Below are 19863 nucleotides of genomic sequence, written 5' to 3'. Positions count from 1 at the left end.
TATTTTATCACTCGTGTTCTGATTAGTGACTTTTAGAATCTTCATTTTTCATTGTGTTGGGGCAGCGCTGAACACCTAACGACCCACATTCATTACAACTGTTGCTGAACATTGTTTATTGGGTTACAAATGGCTTATCAATTCACATACACACTATTTATGTTTACTGGCACTACTGTAGCAATTTTGGGGAAGAAAGAATATATACAGCACCAGTTCTGCAAAATTCCTATCACTCTGATGAGTCAACAGATATAAAGACCTTTTGCTCACTGTAATCAACATAAATCATTTTGATTGTATACAGTCGATATTTGTGAGTTTACTTATAGATACATCATACAGTTTCTGTTTCATTAAATAGTATAGACGATAATCACTTAATAGTAATCACTGATAAATAGCTGAAAAATGTTTTAAATATATCTCTTTTTCCTGTTTTTGAAGTCCTCAGCACTTGAAGAGTTGAGTCCACTTATTATTATATACACATATAGTATATACACATATATACACTTATGCATTCACATTTTTATTCCCGAAAAAAATACCTTAAGTAGGCTCTTGATGGAATGATTTATGGCTCACTTTCCAGCCAGTGGCAGGAAAGGAACTGTACTCCAATTTTAATATGTTTTTACTCTTTTGACTTCCATAACCATACACATAACAGAAACTATTGAAGACATGTAACAACTGTATTCCAGAGATCTTCAGTCAAAGAAGGCAGTTGATAAGAGGACTTACATCACTTCAGGGTCCAACTCTCCCCTGCCTTTGCTTTGATGTCATTGGCTGAGGTCCTGCAGTGCAAAACTGAAGCCACACCCACTCCCTCCAACTGGCTCAACACGAGCACGATGGGACCCTGAGGGGACGAAGCAGCCAATAAAACTGTGTAAATACTGTTAGACAAACAACAGTTAAAAAGGTTTACACAGGTAAGAGGGTCAGAAGTAATTGAAAAACAGCAGCTTGGACGTGATGGGTGTGATAGGTGTGTTTGTACAGAACATGGGTCCAGGATGCAAAAAGATACAGTTTTGTGTAAATAATGAAGTTGCTTTTTTTTTTTACCAGGAACTGCCAAGTCAATTCAGTTTCATTCTATGAACATCACTCACGCCAAAATGTCTTCTTCCTCTTTCGTAGCTGATGGGTAGAGCTTGTGCCCTCCTCTTCTTCCTTCTGTCTGGCAGACCCTTGACCTGGGCAGGCCACCATGCTGGTCATATTATCCGCTTCTTCCATGTCACCGATCACCTTCAGCAAAACCCCATACACACTACGGTCAATAGCGCTCAGCCAGCAAACCTGAATGAAAGTTTAACCTCAAATGAACAGTACAATAATATCAAACCCAACTGTTTCTGCGTACTTTTGAGAACCTGGGGCCATATGTATCAAGCATCTCAAAGTACAAGTTGAACTTGGATGACAATGACTGAGATTGGCAGGAGAACTGCTATTTTCCTTGGGGCCTAAGAGTAATGTTGTCATGCAGAGTCTCTACCTCTGTCCTAGTGCATACAGGCGAACTTGGAGGAGAAGCAGAAATGGAGACTTTATATGACAACACTACCTCTAGTCCCAGAGGGGAAACACTTCTCGCAATTCTAGGTTGGCCTACTTATGTACAGTAGCATCAAATACAACTTACCTTACTGTTTTTAAGACATAATAAAATGGTAAACCCAATAGATGTTGAGAAAATTGAATATATTTTTACAGTCATGTCATAAACATATCGAGAAAATACAAGAAATGAAATTGCGTAGCGTAAACAATGACTGAAAAACCTGATACAACGGATGGGTTAAATCAAAATGACTATTGAATTCTTTCCATGCGGCTTCAGCTCTATATATTATCATAATAGCACCATCAAGCACTCATGTCAAAAATGTAGGCTGGCGCTTTTGTAAAGTTGCACCGGCAAATTACACAGATAGAGCAGCAATTGAGCAAACTTGAAAAATGTGCCACAGAGTGCTTCTTTATCTAAAACTAGTATAAACTTGCCGGATAATTACATGCGGTGTACTTTGGAGAAGTCCTCCCGCTAAGCAGATATGGCTGCCAGGGAGGCATTAATCTCCTCATGTAACATACATAGCCAAGGACATTCTCCTCTCTCTCTCTCTCTCTCTGTCTCTTCTAGCCACACACACAAAACACAGACACAGCACACACACACATACACAGACACAGGCACACAGCATACAGAGCGCACTCACTTCCTGTATAAATCATATTCATATTTCTGAGGGCTGCCGGTGACCTCACGGCAAATGAAGCGTGGGTCCTCAGCTCCGCAGCGGCAATCAAACGTGCGGCAGAGTAATTACAAAAGAGGGGTAGGAGGGAGAATTGATGCGGTTTGTCAATTAATGTTGCTGCAAGGTGTTTTTCAAAAGGTTAACTTCTTCATATTCTCTGCATGCTAAATTAGGTCAATATTGGTCCGACGAGGAGTCATCGTGATGTGCAGTCGGACGGCGGGCTGAGTCACGGAGAACCGGGACAAAGGGTCCTTGTTAATGAGAGATTTGATGGCATATCATGTCGATGAGGCGTCCCTTATATGAAATGCAATCTTCTGTGTTGTTTCCCATGTTGCATTGCTCTGCTCTCTTTCTATTTCTCTTACTCTGTCTCTGACTACCATCATCATCATAATAATCATCATCATATTCATCAGCTTCATCGCTGTCGTCACATTATTAACAAAGCACATGGGGAACATCCTCTCCCAATTATATAAACCATGCATAAAACAACACAGTCATTCCTGCTCAGGTTGAGATAATTGAATGTAACACAATTAAAACATTCCTGTGAGTGAACCTCAGATCCCTTGTTTTCTAGAAATAGACAAAAAAACATCTCAAAAAAAGGAAAAAAAAGAGTTGAAATTGCACAGAAAAGTGTTTTTATTTATACAAGACGCTCGAGATGCTTATCATCAGCGCTTTTTCCGAGCCATAAATAATTTGCGTAGAGAGGTAATATTCAAGCTGGCAGAGCCTTAGTTGTGCATCTTTAATGGAAGTTTTACAGAAGCTGAGCCAGTTCTTGCATATGCTGCTGCCTCCCATATGGAGGAAAGGAGACGAAAGGAGCACAGTTGGCTTGTCCTATCTTTTTATAAGTCCATCGACACTTAAATGCTAGCCTGGGAGAAAAAACGGCACGGGGGGACATAAACCCACTGTGGTTTTAGGAGGGAAGATAATGACTTTGCCTGCATTAATTTCTTCATCAGCCATCTTGTTTCTTCAGACAGAGTGGTTATGAGGCCTTCTCTGAAGGTCCTAGGTTATATAGATGCATTTCCCTGCATAATTTCGGCCCCAACAGTTGTTGTCAGCAGCGCATTTTGTGAGTTGGCAGCTGGGGAACATCTGTTTATAGGTAATGAGTGTTTGAAAAGCTACACCTCACTTTACCTTTAATGTCTTTTATTGGAGCACACTGATGGGAACGTTGCTTTAACTTTTTGTATTGTTGTGATTCAGCTGGAACATTCCTCCTATATGGTCAGTATTACAGAAACCTGCCTTAGGCAACAGACTGAATGATAGCATATGATGGATCATTAATATTAACTTTCTTTATGTAGAATTCAATATGCCAGTCAATAAAGAGTTCATTATCATGATATTTTACTACACACCCACAACTTCAAATAGACTCATTCCGTTCCTTTGCTACCTCTTCCTATTAATGCAACTGAGGGCTCAGCTTCCAGTCAACATACCTGGTTCAATAATGGCTGAATAAACAACAGAAAAACATGAATATTCAGAATTCGCATGACACTTTTACTCAGTCACTCAAGCAGCTTCCCACAGTCTCACATTCTCCAACAAATCAAACAGGACACACCTCACTGTTTTATTCGTTCCAAACAGTGTCTATAGCTCAGGGCACCACTTCCAGGGCTTGCTTTTTGAGGTGTTCGTTTAGACTAATTTTGGGTGTAAATTTGTGGGTATTATGCAAAGCTACTAGCCCCTGGAGCTGTGGTCATGTTAGTCTAAGGGAGGAGTAGGTCCTTCGGGGCATGGGTGTCCAGGACACTGCCTGCGAAAACAGCACTCTTTAAAGGAAATGAGCCATCCGTCAATATTTCCTCAGTGAACGAAGTGACTACTTAAGTAGCAGGATTAGGCATTTAAACTGACTAACAGAGAAATGTAGTCAAATGAAGTCAAATGAATACTGTCGTTACTGTCATTCTCCTATTTCAAGTGTCATCCACACTAATGAACTGGATCAGAAACAGACTATAGAAAGAATACAAAGATTATACAGGTTTTATGTTGTACAAAATGTAGATTAAATGAAATGAAAAAAGAGAGTAAAGATCTTTTTTTTTTTTTTTAGATATGTGAAAGCTTTGTAATAAATACAAGTTACGTGAAGTCGGTGAATATACCAAGGGATATTTATCTGAAAGAATAACAAATTATATTAGTCTTTATTGCTTAGACAGTATTCCTAATGCATAATGCTTAGCCTGGTAACATAGTGATGTAACCACATCACCATAAACCATGCTATTATTCGGATAAGTGAATAAAGTAATAAGCCTATACAGGAAAAGCCATAAAATAGCTTTAAAATGCCATAAATCTAAGCAGGGAGAGGACCTACTGTATATGCACTACTGGTCACTGAATCTCTTACGATTGAATAGTAAAGCCATTTTCTATTTTATTCTTTCATTTTGTATTTATTTTTTTTGTAGGATTGCCTGCACGGCTGTTATTTCTCTCCGAGGAGCTGTCACCTTACATCTGCGGGCCAGTTTGTACACAGCACCCCGTCGCAGTGTGTATATCGCCGGCAGAATTACATAAAGCACTAATAAAATCAGCTCAAGTGTTCTTCCGAGTGCCGGGGATGCCCTATGGTGATTCCTGGATCTCGCTCTATACATAAAACCAGTCTATATATTCAGGGGAGGATTAGTTTTGAATATGTAAAGTGGGGGTCCGCGCTGCAAGGGGAAGGGGAAAGGCGCAGCGCTCTCTCGGCGAGGCTGCGCGTCGGTGTTATCGCTCCCCACTACCAGCGGGTGAAGGAGGACGCCATCGGCATCTCTCACTACTGTAGGTCCCTGCCTGTTAAGTTGCCAGGAACAGACAGGAACACCCAAGGGACACTGTGTGTGTGTGTGTGTGTGTGTGTGTGAGAGAGAGAGGGAGGGAGAGAGAGAGAGAGACAGAGAGAGAGAGAGATAGAGAGAGAGGGAGAGAGAGAGAGAGAGAGAGAGAGAGAAAAAGTGTGTGTGTGTGTGTGTGTGTGTGTGTCATCCAAGGACAGTACTCCCCATTCTCTCACTCTGAGGTGGCCGCCGTGAAACTGTCTTCACAGTTTAAAGAGCGGAGGGTCGGTAGGGGAGAAATGATTTCTCACAGCAGAAATGCCAAGAATGAATTCTATTATTCTGATTAAGCTACGACTGTGTGTGTGTGTGTGTGTGTGTGTGTGTGTGTGTGTGCATGAGCGAGTAAATGTGTGTCTGCACCTGCATGTATGCGTGTGTTCATGTTTATGGTATGGGTGGCTATTGCGTGTATATACATGTTTTTGTGGGTGCCGTGAGTGAATTAGATTTTTCGGAGGAACTGAAGACTCCTCCTGGCATCTGTGTGTGTGTGTGTGCATATTTGTGTATCTGTGTGAGTGTGTGTGTGTGTATGTGTATCTTTGTGAATGTGTGTGTGTGCATATGTGTGCACTAGTGTTCCGTTAGTGTGAACAACTCCCCCCAGATGTGTCTCATCTGCCATGCACAGGTCTAGAGGCTACACACACACACACACACACACACACACACACACTGCAATACAAGTAATAGATATGTCATGTGGTGTGTTTACACACATAGGCTCGCCATCACTCAAATTATGACGGAGAACCATTAGAACGCAACAGAGCCTCAAAGCTAACCGTTAGCACATATAAATCCCCCCCCCCCCCCCCCCTTCCTCCCTCTGACATTCAAACTTTAAAATATGAATTTGTTGGGATGATCCAGGTTGCTTTTGGGGGACAGAGAGAGTGATTGAGGAAAGGAGTGAATTCATGTGCTACTGTAGCAGTTGTGACAAAAGCCAAATTTCATCTTTGCGCTACTTTTAATTAGGCAACAATCTGTGCATCAGTCTGTTTGTGGCCTGCCTGTCTGTCTTGGAGGGGGTTGGAGGACATGAGAAGTTACAACTGGAAACTAATTACAATGTAATGTAGATGGTCAAGCATTTTGTGGTGCAGCTCAGCATGGAGCAGAACTGCTAAGACAGGCTTCTTTGCTTTTTCAGTGAATGACGTTAAGTAATGACGCAGTATTAAATGGGATGAGGTGCCGAGATTTGCATCACACCACACAAATTGTAAATGGTTGTTGATAAAAAATGGTTGTTACTATCCAGGCAGGGAGATCACAAGACCAAGGGGAAGGTGATTTTAGTTGTAGACGACGGGGTTGTTGAACTAATTCTTGATTCCTCAGAACAAATCCTTTAGCTTTTTTGGAAATCAGTAAGAAATTCAGATCTGGTTTGTCTCTTTGCTGAAATAAGCAGAATGGGTGGAAGTGAACACACGCAGGCTTTGAAAATAAGTCACGGTTACTCCTCTCCTCCACGGTTACTCTAACCCTAACCACAGAGCTGTACTGTTGTCTGTTGTTTGTACTGAATCAGGAATAAGGAACTGGTTACAGGCCTGCATCCATGTTTCTGCTCTCCTCTCCCCCCTCCCCTCTCTCTCCTCGCTCTCTGAGTCACGGAGGGTAGGAGGGGTGTGCGAACCTCCAACCCCTGTCTTTCTACCCTCTGTCTTCCTCTCTCCGTCTCTCTCTCTAGCATAGTGCTTCATTATCTGTGAGTGGTTGTGTGTGTATGCATGAAAATGTGTCTTGAATACATGAGATAAAGACAAAAAAATAAATGGATGAAAGTTGCAAGCTTCAAGAAAAGGGCCAGAGCAAACACTTGTAGCCTCATCATGCTTGATGCATCTATTCTGCATCTATCCTCCCTTAATACCTCAGAAGTTGCTGCAGTAAGGTTGAACTGAACAGAAATGATATCAAACAAAGGTGTGTTTCTCAAGTTTCCACCAGTTTAAGCAGAATTGAAACTTGAATTTTCCCTACAATTCGTCTTGGAGGGCAGAGCAAGAGTGCAGCAATAGTTCACTATTGCATACAGCAACTGCAGTTAAAAATATATGATGTTTACAATGGCTGTATATTCACATAATTTGGAATATGTTATGGACATATTATAGTGATATCCCACCTCTACGATAGTCCCATCCGGTTGTCGGAGGAAGTGCCTGTATCTTTGCCGGAGCCCGCTCAGGTAGAGGGTGTAGACTGCCACATGGGTGCTGGTCTCGCCCGCTGCTGCTCGTGGGGGGGCGCCCTCTCTGGGGGGGTCGGCGTTGGGGGGTGCAGAGCCCGCCAAGGGGTCCTCCTCTGTCCAGATGTAGTCGTACACTGCCACCTAGTGAGGCACATACAGGGAGGGAGGGAGGGAGGGAGGGAGGGAGGGAGGGAGAGATTGATGTAGGGGAGGAGGGAGGGTGGGAGGGATAGATGGAGGAAGGGTGATAGAGAGGGGAAGGGATGGAAGGATGGAAAGAAGGAGGGGAGAGAGAGGGGAAGGGAGGAAAGAAAAGAGGGATAGAGGGGAAAGGCAGGTAGAGGGGGAGGGAGGAAGGGAGGGAAGGAGTGGCCCACCAGTTAGCTCGTCATGCAGACCCAGAGTATACTGCACATACTGAGTGAGTGCAGTGACTTGAATACACACCAATGCACACACACACACACACAATTAGACACGATCAGTAACCTGTTGGAGCAGTCGGGGGAGTCTTATGCCACATAAGAGAAGAGAGAGACAGAGAGAAACCCGTAGTTATAAAGGAGACAAGGAAGGAGGGGGGAGAAATGCAGAGAGAAGGTTTAGTGACGCATACCTGGGGAACTGCTCACTGCAATGTAATTACCTTCCTCTCTGTGTGACCTCAGTGATCTCAACTCAACTCAACCCTTGACAGAAATCCTCAGTAATGTGCCATCATCCTTACATGCGTGGAATAAGACAAAGTTGCATATCTTGGCATTGAGGACGCTGGAACTGTTAAGCTACCAGTGACTTTCAGGGACAAATAGAAATATTTTTGGGGGATTATTGCATAGTAACTGTCAAGAAGCATTGGGAAATATGGAGCTCTCAAATATTTAGACGGCACTCTTTTAGTTAGGCAGCCCTGGTTCAAATAAGGTGGGACGTATGCTGTGCATGAAGCCGCATGAGCTGTGACTGTGAGGTAGAATCTCAAACTGCACTGGCTTGATTTTGTATTTAGCAGCGCCTGACTAAGAAGGAGTGAATGAGGCAGTCTTGCAGGAGTTTAGCACACTGAGGAAACCTTATAGCTCCAGACAACTGCAGGTACATGGATGGGTGTGAGGGATGTGATGGATGTGGGCTGGTAAATCACACACACACACACACTTTTGTCCAAAGTAACTTACAATAAGTACATTTTGTCAACGGTAGTCAAACCAACTGTATATCTCAGCCACAGATGCACCCAGGATCGACACTCCATTGGCTCGATTTTGGGGCACCTGTTACTTCACCTCTCGTGCATGCACCCGAAACCCATGAGTATCCTCCAAATTCACATAATTGAAGGTGTTACGACCAGGTCTGGTGCCCACACAGGTGACTTAGTGCTGAAGGCTTCCCTACAGTAGCCCTACTGTAAAGCACTTGAACACAATTGCAGCCATTCAAAATATTCATGGTATTATGCATTTTCCTTAAGCTAACTGATGCTGAGTGATGGTGCATCATGCATTGATGCCTCTCACCCACAGCTAAGAACCTGTCCTGCCAATTCTGCACCATGCTGAACTGTGCCACATTATGCCTCACCATCTAAACCACTGCGCTGTTCATTTTAATTGGCACCATTGGTGTACATAAACATGCTAATCCCTAGTAGTGCGCTAGTCCTATGGGGCTTGGTCTGCAGCAGGTAAAGAATCAGGTTGTGTTTGTGATCATGCATACACATGATCCTGGTGGCAGGGTTGTTTATACCTCTTTCGGTGTGTGTGTGTGTGTGTGTGTGTGTGTGTGTGTGTGTGTTGGGGGGGGGTTGCACTCTGCACCTGTAATGCACTGCCCTTCTCTATTAGGGTGAGACACGGGGAGCAAGCAGAGCGTGTAACATGTTATATAGGTCATGTAACTCGAAGTCATCCATGTGTGAAGATCATGGAAGCTCTCTCTCTCTCTCCCTCTGATAGTGTCTGCCTGTAAAGGCTTGAATGTCCACTGATCACATGCATTAGGGTACATCAGCCTCTGCATCTGATGAACTGAATAGACAGAATAGTAACCCCCGCCCCACACACACACAGAACAAAATGAAGGCTTGTATATACCCATTCCTTCCTCAATAAAATCCAAATTTAGCCAGGCAAAGGCAGGCCCACATCGTCTCTACTCTACTCCCTGTTTATGGCAGGAACCTAATTAAAATATGAGGCACAAGGCCTTGGTTCAACATAACGCCTACACAAACTATGTACAGTACTATATGCAGTACATGCTTACACACATACACATACACACAAACACATACAGACACATTTTTGGGCACTCACAGAACAGGCACACTTGTAAACAAAACCCACCACCACATACACAGAAACACACACACACACACACACACACACACACACCTATACACACACACACACACACACGCACACAGGCTCACAGTCACCAAGAGGAGGAAGTTTTTCAAGCAGAGTTTGTAAAACTCAAGGTGACCCCCTAATTGGCTCTGTAATTATGATTCGTCTAAAAAAACAGAGGAGGGAAAAAAGCTAACTCATTCAGCGGGCCATGAGTGGCAGGGTCATGCTGAAGGAGAGCCTTAATTTGGCGGTGTATCGATGTCACCCCATACTTATAAACGGCTAGCCAAACACAACTCTAGGCACTTCACCGAGAAAACAGTGTGAGCCATTACCCCACTTGTAATTAGAGACATTGCCTAAACTGCAAACCAGACAGCCCCGTGAGTAGAAAGGACCTCATTGTCAAAATGTCAAAGAGTCACGAGTGCAGAAAGAAAGAAGGCCAGCCGAGAACATTTAAGGAAGGGAGGGAGGGGAGGGGAGGGGAGGGGGGGACGCGGGGATGCATCTCTTTAACGCTAATTCGGACGCTCATTAGTGGAATCGCCTCAACTGCGCCTCTAGCTTGGCCACGGCTCACACTGGGGAAAGCTGATTACCTGAATTCCTTAAGTAATCAGCACCTCTGCTAGGCAGCAATCAATCTGTTTGGATAGTGTGTATGTGTTGATTTGCTGTTTTCTCGAGGAAACGCAACTGAGCAGTGTGCAGAAAGGCCTGGTTCTCTCCCTGCAATGAGTGTCGTATGTTTGTGATACAGCAAGGATTCTCAAACATTTCCAGTCATGATTGAAAAAAGAAAAATGTGTTTGCCCTTGCGACCAAAGCTCAGTGAAAAATATTGCTCTTCTGGTCATGCAGGGACCCGCAAGAAGTAGGACCGTGACCCCTTTTGGGTCCCCTTTCCAGAGTTTGAAGAACCAAGCTGTACAGTGGTGATAGAAAGGTTGTGGATTCAGCCTCCATACTCGAAGTCACTTTGGTTAAACACACCTGCTGAAATGCCCATGTGTGGTGTGCATGTGTATGTATTTTCGCTTGCATGAAAATATATTTTTTTGATGTTAGCCATGCCACCATCCCACGCCAATTAGCACATGAAATCCAGTTGACAACACTAGACAAAGCCTTGAAAAGGTGTTTGTGTGTTCGGTTTGGGTGATGCCATTTCATGCAATGCAGCATGGCTCTCAGGACGCATCATTGCTGAGACACGAAAAAGGAAAGAGCATTAGAGGGCCTGTTCTGTTCTACACTGCTCTGTTCTGGTCTGTTGTGTTGCGTTATGGTGCTAGCCTGGCTTCTAGCCCTAGCTTGAGTGCTCTCTCCACTCCACCATTGTTCCATTTGATAGCACTAAGTGACTGATTTAGGTTCAATGCCTGCATGGAGCAGGCAGGCCAGCTGTGGGTTAAGCAGATAGCATTCAAGTGAGCTAACCCAATTCAAACCCAATCAAGCCGGGATTTATTGTTGGGGTCTGTATTTAGAAATCTGATAGAGTCTGCATCAGTCCCTTGACTTGCATCAGGAGAGACGGGCCTTATTTCTTTTAGCGGGGGACTATAAACGGCAAACCATGTTTTCCAGCAGGGACATAAATTTCAGGATTTGTAGACATTACCGCAAATGCACACACAGGATGGGGAGGGGGGGGTAGGGGCACAGGAAGTGGGGATGGCACAGCTGCAGACACGGCACCATGGATCACAAATATAGTCTGACTGTCTCTCTGAGAGAAGATGGGATTTTATACTCACCGTATCATATCACATCCACATATGAATACAAAATAAAAGCATTCAGGGCTTAAATACAGGTGCCTGTGGAGAGGTGCTCTTTTTAAAAATCCTCTGTGAATTGTAATAAAATTTGCCTGACATGTCAATCATGTTCATTAAAGTGTGTGCAAATGGAAAATATGTCAGGAGATGGATTTGGAATAGTATTCCTGTCACTGATATAATGATGCTTTTCTGTTTTAATAGTTTGAGGCCAAAAAATAGGCATCACTGCCTCAGAGATAAAAGGATAAATGCACTACATTCTAAAAAAGATCTTCTTTTGTGTTATATTTAAAAAGTGACCCATATTCATACCTAAATTAGGATTTAAACTCGCAACTAACAGCTAAAAAGAGGGCAGACAGTTTCTGGGAATTAAATAGTAATTTTCCACTGGGTGAGAGACTATTCTAGTAATAGCTATGTCTGGGAGAGGTATAGTGCATTTTATATATTTGTCTAGCACGTCCTTGACTGTCACAAATATCACTGTGTGACATTTCCCTCCGTTTTGTGACATGTCAGATGTAAATAAGGCGTCTGGAGCTGACCATAATTAAACAAAAGGACATTTCCAATGTGACCCCATCCAGTCCCGTCCCTGCCTCGGCTGATAACCAAAGCAGTTCCCAAACTTTAAGTGACCCCGTGACCTTGCAGAACCCTTTACCATTTTCCACTGATGCCCGGGATAATGAAAACAATGTGTCGAGACATGAACCAATCGCAGGCCTGGAGAGCAAATAAGAAATCACCCACAGTCAACTAATGCGCCCTCCCAATCCACCATTTTGAAAACACTGCCATCGGGGGGGAAGGATGCATCACTGATTAATAAACACAAACTAACAAGGCCCCAGAGTGACTTATCTCTAGGTGTCAAATGTGAAGGTTTCCTAACTAAAAGTATGTGTGTGTACCTAAGTTAATGAATTTGAACATTTGCATGTGTGCTGCAGAAGTATATACGTATATACTGTGCATGTGTATGTGTGTGTGTGTGTGTGTGTGTGTGTGTGTGTGTGTGACTGAAGGGAGGAGAACAGGAGAGGCCTCCATGGGCAGGCAGGCTGAGACGGGCTGGCGACCGTCCAGGACAGGAGCCTAAGGCGTGGGCACGAGCGAGCCTGTCAGTCCCCCTGATCCCTCCATGATTGATCCAAACTAGATAGCCATCATTACCATTCACGCACACTCTCATCCCCAGGTCTCCCTTCCTCTCTCTAATTTTACCTTCCATTTGCATGCTCCCATGGACTAATTAAATCTCTCCCTTTCTCTCTCTCTCTTTTACCTTCCCTTCCTCTCTCTCTTTCTCTCTCCCTCTCTCTCTCTCTCGTCATTGGTATGACAAATAATACAGCACATTTTTGGCACATTATTATGCATGAAATGTGAGGGTATAATGTATTCCAGTCCGCTGAAGATCTCCAGACCCTGTGTGTAATGAGCACAACAACAGAAGTAGACTCGCTATACAGCCTGTGTGAATGCTCTGCCTCTCTCGTCTCCCTCCGTCGCTCTCTCTCTCTCTCTCTCTCTCTCTCTCTATCCTCCCGTCTCTCCCCTCTTAAAGACAAAAAGCTGCTGACCTTCCCTCTCTCCGCCACCCACCCGCTTTTCCTTTGCGTTTTCCCACCCTCGACGCAATTTATATATAGTAGGGCCGGGGTTTTCTCCTGCCACTGCCATGATCCTTTCGGTTTGCAGTTCTGTCCCACTTGGCTTTAATTTACAGTGGGAAAATAATTAGAATCTCACTTTTGCGAAGAGTGGAGTGAAAATGTAAACAATGCTTCCCTGCGGGCGGGTGCTTCATCACGTTGACAGGTGCATTTGAATTTGCCTGGGTGGCGGACAGGCTTGGTTATTTATGTGTCAGTCGCACATGGAAGCCCCGGCTGTGGCTGGGACTATGGTTGGGACTGGGGAGAGAGCCGGGACTAAGGCTGGCACTGACACTAGGGATAAGGCTGGAGCTGTGTGGCGGTGGGGGGGGGGGGGGGGGGGGGGGGGGGGGGGGGGCTTGGACTGGGGAGAAAACTGGGGGTGGGACTGATGCTGGACCTGGGACTCTGCATGGGGATGGGGATGGGGATGGGCCTGGCGATAGGATGGAGGCAAGGGGTGGGAATGGGAACGGGGCTGGGGCTGGATGTGAGGCTTGAGCTGTGGCTGAGGGGAGAGCTGGAGCTGAGGGTGAGGGGAGATCTGGTGTTGGGGAGAGAGGTGTGGCTGGAACTAGGGATGGGAATGGGGATGGGGATGGGGCTCGAGTTGGTACTAGGTCTGGAACAGGGTTGAGGAAAGAACTATGTACTGGGATGATTTACTGAGCCTGGATCCCAGGGAGAGCTTTCTATCTAAAAGAGTTCTTACACTGAGTGGTTTGAACCTTTTTACAAGATGCCAAGTCATCCGGTTGGTGGGCCACTTCCTGTAATTAAATTTTGATGCTGCGCTAAACATTAGCCAAATCTGAGTCAAACTGGCTGGAAATGTTGCCAGGAAGCATTGGCATATTCTGTCAGGAAACATTTGGAACTATTGTAGTATTTTGTAGTATTGTAGTATTATAGGAGCAGTTCTAGCTAAGCGTATTTGGTGGTGGGATACCTCATCTGGGCCACTGGACCAGCTCATCGTATCTTGTGGCCATCACTGGGCCAGGGAAAGAAGGGTGTGTGTGTGTGTGTGTCTGTGCATGTGTGTGTGTGTGTGTGTGTGTGTGTCAGAGAAGTCAGGGAAAGCTTGGAAATGCTGGGGGAAAGGCAGTTTTGCACCAAACATGGATGCCCAGGCTGGTGTGGTGAAGAGATGCCCTGGTATCTGGTGCTATCACGGTTATCTGGGCCTTACACAGTGCAGTAACTATTTTTTTCAGGTATGCTGCATTTCCCCGTTCTACGTATCAATCACTATTATAAATCATGCTTTATATTCATTCACAGTGCTCAGAAACATGTACATTGCTGAAATTACTCAAATATGCCACATATGTCCCATTTTTTACCTTCTATTTTATTAAAATAACATCAGAGACACCGGTTAACATCTTGCTAACTATCTTCATTCTTCAACCAGTCTTCATTCTAAACCGTCCACCACCTATATCACATTATTTCTGACCATCTACACCACGTTGCTATGCATGTTGATGGACATAAAATGCATATAGTGTCAGCGCTGCACAGCCCTCTGGAAGCCAATCAGCTAACTAGTCACGACACTGGATGTGCTATGAAAGCCTAATGGTGTCCATGATGGCCCATTTTCAATATGAAACCACTACAGAATTAGAGGGACATGAAGGACCTTTCCTTGTGTATTATGCTAATCTTTTTCTCTGTACAAAGATGGATGCTTAATAATGCTGCTGTGGAATTTCACAATGTTTCACGTGTGAACAATGCCACTGGATTGTCGAGTCCAGTACATGCTGATGCGAATACATCAGCATTCTGAGTCCCATGCCCTTTGGAAATTGCTTATTTTCTTGACAACTTTGTCACCCGTTCTGTGGAAGCCATCTTCCATCAGCGGAATGACCACCAGAATATTGATTTAAATCAAAATATCCTCTCTATCTATTCTGCTTCTATTGGAGCCACATTATCACTGTGTTACAGTTTTGTCTTTCCATTTGGCACTGATTTTGCTGCATGTTCTCTATCTAAACAAAGGACAGTCACAACAAGAAAATGCAGTGGGCATGCTAGCTTACAGATACAGCAGAAAGGCAGCAGAAAGGAGCATCAATGATTATTGCCAAGTGAGAGGAGAGGTAGACATGGTTGCTTCTTTTGTCCACAGATCCTAATCCACACACACACACACACACACACACACACACACACAGAAACAGTAACACTCATGCACACACACACACACGCACACACACACACACACACACGTTCATGCACACAAACAGACAAAGCCTCACACAGTGAGGCAACGCATGCGTGCATCTCCAGTGCCTGCGGGCGCTTGGGGCTAGGCAGCAGGGAGTTGGGGGAAGGAGGGGAGGGTTGTGGGGAGGAGGGGAGGAGGAGGAGGAGAGGAGGAGGAGGAGGAGGAGAGGAGTGTGTGCTGCGCAGAGGCTCTCTAAGCTGTAGAGGGTCAATCCCTCCACTCCACCACCACCACCCTGTCTGTCAGAGCTGGCCCGGGTTCAAGGCCTGTTTGCTGAGCATCGGGTTCATACAACAGACACAGACATAGACTGTACACACATGTGCCCACACACACGCTCATGGTCATATCCATGCGCAGCCACACACATGTACTGGGTTCATACAACACACACACACACACAAGCTCACGCACACAGATAATACCGCACGCACATATACACACAAATACATAGGCACACACAGACAGCGTTCATGCAACACACAAATACACACACACACAAAGAGGCTAAGACTGGCTGGCTGGGAACAGGCTAAACCACAAAGCATTAAGGACCACCGACGCACACGCATGGATAAGCCAGGCAATGTCAGCCATTAGAATGGAAATAGATATGCTATTATTGTAAATTTGGCCAATATGTGGACGGTCGGCAGATATAATTGGAGCAGCTTGAAAATGGCATGGATGCACACTGTCTGCGTTGGGCCTGATTTGGCTGAAGCAAAGGTCTGTGTCTGGTTAAACGCACCAATGGTCAAGACAGGCCACCCATTCATATTTGCATGCAAAGAAGCTCACATATACACACACACACACACACAGAGTGGCAAAATAGCTAGTACGCTACAGTAGATTTTTATGTTGGCTCATCCACCCTCCTCTCATTACTGTGCCTATGAAGCGAAGGGTATTGTCTATAAATATTTCAACATGAATAATCATAGTTACAGTGCGATAATACACTCCGTCCCAAAGTGGCACAGACTAAATTGGACTTCGAGAAAAGATAAACAAGCAACAATGACTATATTTACAGTCAGAATAAATTGAACGACTTTAAAAGAGATTTTCCGGTGAGATAGTATCTCTGAGTGCTCGAGATAATCCAGAAAATAAGATATGCATAATTCACTGTTACTAATCTCCTTTGCGGAAAATAAAGCCAACTCCCAGCCTACAGTAAACAACTCAGATAGCAGCCCATCCTTCACTTCCATACCAAGTCTGACTCACCCAAGGCCCTAAGGAGATCACTTTTCCAGGTTTGTTGTGGAGCGTGTTGAAGTTTACCTGCAACTTTAGTCGTTAATGAAAAGGATATCTGCTCCATTTTTTAATAGTATCTAATACTGTAGTATCTTTATTCACAAATGAATGACAACTGCATTTTAATCAACATTACCATCTTGATCAGAATAATTTCTGCCTACTATATATTGATCAAAGCTACAGTTGCTGCCAACTAAGACGCACAGCAAAGCGGGGTAAATAGTGACACATTTGAAACAGTAATTTCTTAGTCATTTCTTTGAGGGGATTCAAGGCGTCATTTATAGAGATGATTGATACATTGAGCAATTTCACTGACTGCAGCTGCACATGTGAAACCTCAAGCCTGTAAGCAGATGTAAGCCAGATGTAAACATTGTCAACTGAGGTTGCACCCAAACAGGTTAACACATACAAAGCAGGTGAAATAACCTCCTTTGTATAACCAAAGCAGATGCGTATATGCACATATAGAATATGCATACATATTCTACATGTCTGCATATTCTATATGTGCATCTGCATCATTTGGTTGATGGAACTTCGTTGGAAATAGAGAGACAGCAATATTTGCAAGACTACTCTGCAACGAGAAACACATCTGACAGCTACAGTAGCTACAAAAAGTATCATCGCAAAGTCCCATAACACAGTCTCACATTTTGTGAAAGGACCGCAACAACTAATCTGCGTTTCAGAGTACACAAATTATGTGATGATTATGTTCCTCCATCAAATAGGATTATGTGACAATACCAGGAATTGGATTATGTGACAATAGCACAAACTGGACACGCCATCTTCTCCTGTTCGTCATGTGAATAGGTTCGCTAATGATTAAGTTTAGGTGAGTAAAATAACTTTGGTTATAGTAAGGGTTAAGCTTAGAGTTAGGTTTAGGCAACTAACACTTTGGTTAAGGCTAGGCAACTAAAATTGTTTGGTTAAGATTAGGGCTAAGTTTTGTCATGGTTACATAAGAAACAATTTGTCTTAAAATGAAAACTTCACTGACAGTTGAAACTTCTTGGCATGAGTTGGGAATTGAACTGAAGGCACATACAGTATATCCGCCCATCCACCACCCAAATCCACTGCACTAGTTCAATTCCAGACTACTACCTGCTTCTAGTCATGCCTCCTTCACGTTCCGTGGTGGGAAAACGTATTTCTCTTATTTTTCATGCACGGAGCACAAATTTTAAGACATCGTGCTCATTTAACAAAATTTCGGGGAGACCAGAGTTTATATTAAGATGCTGCAGACAGATGCCAGAGTTGAGTACTGCCTTTGATATCCGAAACCTGACTTTGGAGTAGCTTCCACCTAATCAGGCCTCGCAGGCTGGAGGTGACAAGTATCCAAGCCAATAACAGAGCTGGGAATCAGCAGTAAGACACACACACACACACACATACGGATATCCTCACACATATAGATACATATGCACACACACACAGGCTGCACTGTCTCTTTAAGGTTATGAGTAAAACCTTTATGAAAAACCTCCAAACGTCTATCTCTCCTCGGGATGTCATGTGGGGCTGTTAAGACGCGACACCTGTCACAATCACCAGACCTTCCTCATCCCCTCCGGGCCGCAGGACGTGGCCAAGGTCAAACTCTTTAAAGGAAAGAAAGGGAGAGAGAGGGGAAAAAGAAGTGACTAACGACGGATGGTCACAAAGAATCAGATCTGTCAAATTCGAGTTGTTAAAACCTCTGTGGAGTCAGACGCTGTGTGTCTGTTTGTGTGTGTGTGTGTGTGTGTGTGTGTGTGTGTTAGAGAGCATAGGCTACATTGTTTTAGAGCCTGTGTGTATGTATGCATGTGTGACATGCCACAGCTCATAAATCTTTTCGCACAAGTGCCCTGTAATGCTTCTTCAACCGGCATAAATAACTTCTGTTTCCTCAGTAATTGCTTCTCATTGGTCTACAAATCTAACATTAATCTATCAAAATTATCGTTAAAACCCCACTCCCCACCCGCAATACAAATTTAAGCCAGGCGGTGCGGTCGCAAACCCTCCGGAAATGGCGCGAGATGAGTCCTCTTAATTTTTGCTCAGCGCGTTCTGAGCTGCTGCAAAAGTCTTCTCTCGCTCGTCGACAGTCCAATTTGTTGCCTTCTGGTTCGCATTACGCGATGGCAAGGGAACGGGCCAGGGTTCCTCAGGACTTGGCCTGATGTAGGAGGAGGAGGAGGAGGAGGAGGAGGAGGAGGAAGAAGCATGGGAGGAGGAGGAGGGAAGGAGGGAAGGGTGGCCCGAAGTGTTGAAAACATGTGGAGTCAATTTAGCCTCTTCCAGCTGGACGTGTTTTGACAGCTGACAGGCGATGCAACATATTATGATGAAATTAAAGGAAAAAGCCCTTCCTCACTGACGGCCGGAGCCACGAGAGGGAAGCGCCCAAAACGGAGGAGGACGCGGTGTTTTGAGAAGATCTCTAAGTATCTTCCCGGCCCGATCCTCTTGTGTGACTCGGAAGTGGACCTGCTAACCGAAGGCGCTTCCTTGTTTTGACTATCTCTCTTTCGCTCTCTCGCTCTCTCACTCCCTCCCTCCCTTCCCTCTGACAGAAAAGCCTGCCCAGGCCCAGGCTTTGGTAGATAATGACATCCTCTCCCTGGATTAATTGTGAGGGACACATTAAGCAGTGGGGCTGACACTCCCTGTAATTAAACTGTTCACACCGACGAGTTCATACTGGAACACTTTCTCCGTTCTCTCTCTCTCTACGGCTGGAACTGCGGGTCTGTCTAGAATTGGGATGAGACAGTGTAGCGGTGCACATGCTAGAAAAGTGTGGGCGTCACCTTGTGAAACGTTAACAAGAATACGAGGCACTCCTTGCTGCTGGAGAGGTTTTGTAAACAAGCATCTTGTAACCTTAACCTGTGGAAAAAATCTATCATTTTGATGAGCTCTCTGATGTGATCACATCAAAATTCAAACAAACCTGATTTTCTTTCTGTTATGTTTGTCTTTTGCAAAAATGAATTTTGATAATTTGACAGCATGTAATATAACTCCACTCATGTCAGTATGCGTGTGTATCCAACCTTCTGTGTGCTATATACTGACCTCTGTTATGGATTCATACTGCCAAGCCAAACCAAACCAAGTACTACTGCACTAAGCTATGAT

At 44.3% G+C, this 19863-nt stretch overlaps 1 protein-coding gene across 1 annotated transcript in view; it reads right to left on the bottom strand.

The window, feature by feature from the left end:
- Positions 1-1075: 1075 nt before the first annotated feature.
- Positions 1076-19863, bottom strand: part of ofcc1 (orofacial cleft 1 candidate 1) — an 88075-nt gene continuing 69287 nt past the window's right edge. The window contains exons 22-23 of the mRNA XM_078291543.1: positions 7317-7523; positions 1076-1263 (exon numbers count right to left, since the gene is read on the bottom strand). Of these exons, the coding sequence (XP_078147669.1) occupies positions 1117-1263; positions 7317-7523 (354 nt within the window). The 3' untranslated portion in view covers positions 1076-1116. The remainder of the gene's footprint in view (positions 1264-7316; positions 7524-19863) is intronic.

Source organism: Centroberyx gerrardi, chromosome 22, assembly GCF_048128805.1.
Source record: "Centroberyx gerrardi isolate f3 chromosome 22, fCenGer3.hap1.cur.20231027, whole genome shotgun sequence".
Classification (NCBI taxonomy): Eukaryota; Metazoa; Chordata; class Actinopteri; order Beryciformes; family Berycidae; genus Centroberyx; species Centroberyx gerrardi.
This window is presented reverse-complemented; position numbering and strand designations above follow the sequence as displayed.